This window comes from Protobothrops mucrosquamatus, unplaced genomic scaffold, assembly GCF_001527695.2.
Source record: "Protobothrops mucrosquamatus isolate PMUCROS unplaced genomic scaffold, P.Mucros_1.0 scaffold5868, whole genome shotgun sequence".
Classification (NCBI taxonomy): domain Eukaryota; kingdom Metazoa; phylum Chordata; class Lepidosauria; order Squamata; family Viperidae; genus Protobothrops; species Protobothrops mucrosquamatus.
The window spans coordinates 19,575-23,257 of NW_015391711.1; the positions used below are offsets into that span (position 1 = coordinate 19,575).

The 3,683-nt window shown below is 36.0% G+C and overlaps 1 protein-coding gene across 1 annotated transcript in view; it reads left to right on the plus strand.

Moving 5' to 3' along the window:
* Window positions 1-2,083: 2,083 nt before the first annotated feature.
* The window catches only part of LOC107299984 (macrophage colony-stimulating factor 1 receptor-like), a 17,040-nt gene continuing 15,440 nt past the window's right edge, over window positions 2,084-3,683 (plus strand). The window contains exon 1 of the mRNA XM_015829331.1: window positions 2,084-2,203. Within this exon, the coding sequence (XP_015684817.1) occupies window positions 2,161-2,203 (43 nt within the window). The 5' untranslated portion in view covers window positions 2,084-2,160. The remainder of the gene's footprint in view (window positions 2,204-3,683) is intronic.

Sequence of the window (3,683 nt, forward strand, 5' to 3'; positions counted from 1 at the left end):
GATGATTTTTAATATAATTTTAATTACGACACAGCTACTAATATTTGGCTTTTAATTTGGTCTTAGAGGGGTTTTTATTTTGGTATTTATTAACTTTATTTTGGTATTTTATTGTTACTTGTTTTTAATATGCTGTGCACCGCCCTGAGTCCTTCGGGAGAAGGGCGGTATATAAATCAAATTAATAAATAATAAATAATAAATAAATAATATTTGGACAATGTGGCTGATATTAGAGGTTTGTCCACATGCATGATGGAGCAGCTGCTTGCATAGTAGAGATCTCTACCATTCCCAATGATAATTCCTGCATACTATCTAACTGTCCCCATTTGGGCAATTTTCATCTCTCTTCACTGGATGCAACTCATCCAATTCCAGTTGGTCCCAGTCCTGATGCCTTTTCCACATGGGTCAACTTCAAAGTTGCTACTCCTCATTTCTCTTCTGGTTTCACTGTGGTTCAAAGTAGTGTTTTTGTACAGACACAGCTTGCACACCCTGATACTGAACTTCTCATGTTTGCTATAACCAAAACTTTCCACTCAAATTCCATTTTCTTCTGTGCCCTGGGCACCCTCAGCTCCTTTTGTCTAGCTGGCCATGTAATGTGAGACAGGTGGCATTTAATTTCAAATAAAAGCTCAGTTGTCATTTCCCTCTATTTTGCTTCCAGAACTGGTTACCAAAACATACCTTATATCAGTGTATCAGCAAACAAGCCACCATGTGGTATGCTCCCTGCTGCAAAATTAACCTCTGTCCTTTTAATAATGTAATCATTCCTAGGATTTCCTCAGATTCCCAGGAGGAAGGGGAGGGCAGATTCACCCATATTCATTGAAAAATGATGTAATCACACTAAAAATACCTGAACATATAAAGTTAAAGTATGATTTTGTGGGGAATCACTATTCTGCATATTTGGGACCTTACTTCAGGCAGTATTCTCCACTTTTAGCATTGTCCATTTGTTCCTAAATAACTAAGCAAGTTTAATGAATATGTTCCAAATTGTAGTCTTAATGTAGGCCATGTGCCATTGATTTGCCCAGGCAGTGAAAACATCCAAAGACAGCACTAAAATATTAACCTTTTGGAGGGAGAAGGGACAGATAGCCATAGAAAATTTATTGAGGCACGGTGGTGTATGTATTTATACATAGTATTTGTACCCCACGATAATCAAAATGCTCCTTAGTAGTTTACAATCCTCATTTCATAATCTACTTTTGCTGCTTTTCCATCCTTCTATTATTTCCTAGGAAGTTGAAAAAGGAAAAAAAAAAGAAGTACAAAAAAGTTATGGAACTCTTTTTGTCGTCATGTTTTCTATCTCGTGAGCGTTACTGAAGCAGTATGACTTGATTTTACCACAGCATTTAAAAAAAATATTTTTCATATACAGTATATCATTTCATTTGTGCCTTTCTAGATCTCTCTTCTAAACTAGGCTCGTCTAGAGCTGAAAAGCTGCACTTGCCAGCTCTGGTATCTCTGGTCTCAGCCTTCACCTTGCCAACCTTTCACCTGCATTGTGCAGCCATGTCCAGTTATACGATAGATCACGTGCATCAGAGCCCAATGTAGATTTAACCTCAGCATTCCATCACTCCAATAAACGTCAACTATATTCATTTTTGTGCACAGTCATGAAAATTTCAGATCTCTTGAACATGTGTGGTTGCATCAGGACAAGTAGAGACAATTGCACATGCCCCCCCCCCACACACACACTGCAGATTGTCACTAGGTGAATGCCTGAAAAGGAGGTGCCATTCACAAATTATCTTTTCCGATTGTAAATGCAAACCAGTACTGTTGGAACGTGATTGAACCAGTCTTTAAAAGAGTATTTTAAATGGGGCCTCCTTGAGCTGTACCTCCTCTCTCCTCCCTTCTATTGAGTGTTCATGACACACTCTTGTTCTTTTTTTGGAGCTAGAAATTTCCTAACTTGTGGTCTTTTCAGAAAACGAGAAGTGTCTTCTTCTCCAACAGGCACCAGACACAAAGAATACACAACTGAGAATACAGCCTTCATTGCCTCATTCTTTATTTTCCACTAAGAAAGATTCCCTGGACCAAGACACTGGCATTATTCTCCTATAACACAGCACAACTGATTTGTGCTGGGTGGATACCTTCATTCCAGAGCAAATGGGCCCTCTTTTGGTTCTGATAGCAACAGCTATCTGTCAAGGTAAGTCTTCTTGTTCATTCCATTCACACATCAGTAAATTGTAGCAGCTGGGAAGAATATCAACTTTTCTAGCTATAACCAACCAAACATAATGGATTACAACTCTCTTCAGCCCCAACCTTAAGGCCACTTGTCATAAGGCCATTTGCCATGTTTGTTGTTGTGATGGAAGTTGCAATCCAATATCTCTGGAAGGTTCCAAATAAGGAAAGTTGGGTTTAAAAAGCTTTAACAGTAGTGCTTTTTTATATGCACTGCCAAAAGGATAAGAATCACAACCAGGTTTTTAAAATTTCTGTCCAAAGAATTTCTGTTGCTTTTTATTGGTATGATTGCCAGTTGGATACATCCAATGTTGCATTAATGCCTACAGTTTTACTTTTAAAACTCTGATCATTTTCTTCACTCTTCACTCTTTTTTGAATAAATTTACACTTGAATATTCAAGAAACTAGTAATGTTAACTTTGTTTATACAAAACCCATTTTGGAAAAAAAATAAGATCTGGGATTGGGTATTTGTGTTTTGTTTGGTAATCTTTAGTATCCTATTTGAATAATCACTTATCAATTAAAGAAGCTGAAGCAGTTCAGTCAGGACAGATGATGATTTTCTGCTCAGAAAATAAGCCATATGTTATTCCATTTGAAAGTGAAGTAAGTTTTTCTCCAAAAAAATTTTAATTTTAATTTTTAGTTTATAATTGATTTTTAAGTGTACATCAGTCTTGTATAGCACTTTCAGCATCTAAATGTAGATTTGATCAAAATATTTTAAAGGATAAATTAGAAACACTTTATATGACCATGGAAAGCATAGAATGGCTTTTTTTTTTTAAGTCTGTAGTCTTTTCTCAAGTTTTAATACAGATAGTTGTACCATTTATGGTGGAGTGAGAAACTAACTTGTACTATGATTGTCAGTCTGCTTTGTGGTAAATATTTTAACTAAAAGGAAGGGGGGAGTGAATTTTCATCAAGAATTTAGCATATGTATGCATGGATTATTCATTAATCAATTACAATACAATTAAGCTACCCTAGTAAATTGGCAACATTAAAGGTTTACAGCCACAATGGGATTAAACTAGAAAAGTTCACACTGTACAAAAAGTTGATTGTACTTCTTTTAGTTTCTAAAAGTCAAGAGGAAGAAGTCTCATGCTCAGGCTTGGTGGAAGAAAAAAACTACATGCTTCAAAACTAGAAACCGAAGGTCACTATTATGCAATACAACAATGTGGTAAAGTGTCCAGTGGTTACTGAAAATATGAGGGAAGTGGGCCATGATCCATCTTAGCAATGTTCTGAAATTCCATGCAAAACTTCATTTGTCTCAGCATTAGACTTGGCAAGAAAGTCTTCCATACTTTGAAGAAATTAAAAACTGGTTTTGTATCAATAGGGTTACATAGTAACACCATAACTGAAAACTAATAGTATAATTGAATATAAGAGTAGTTGGGTTTGTAGAATAGAGA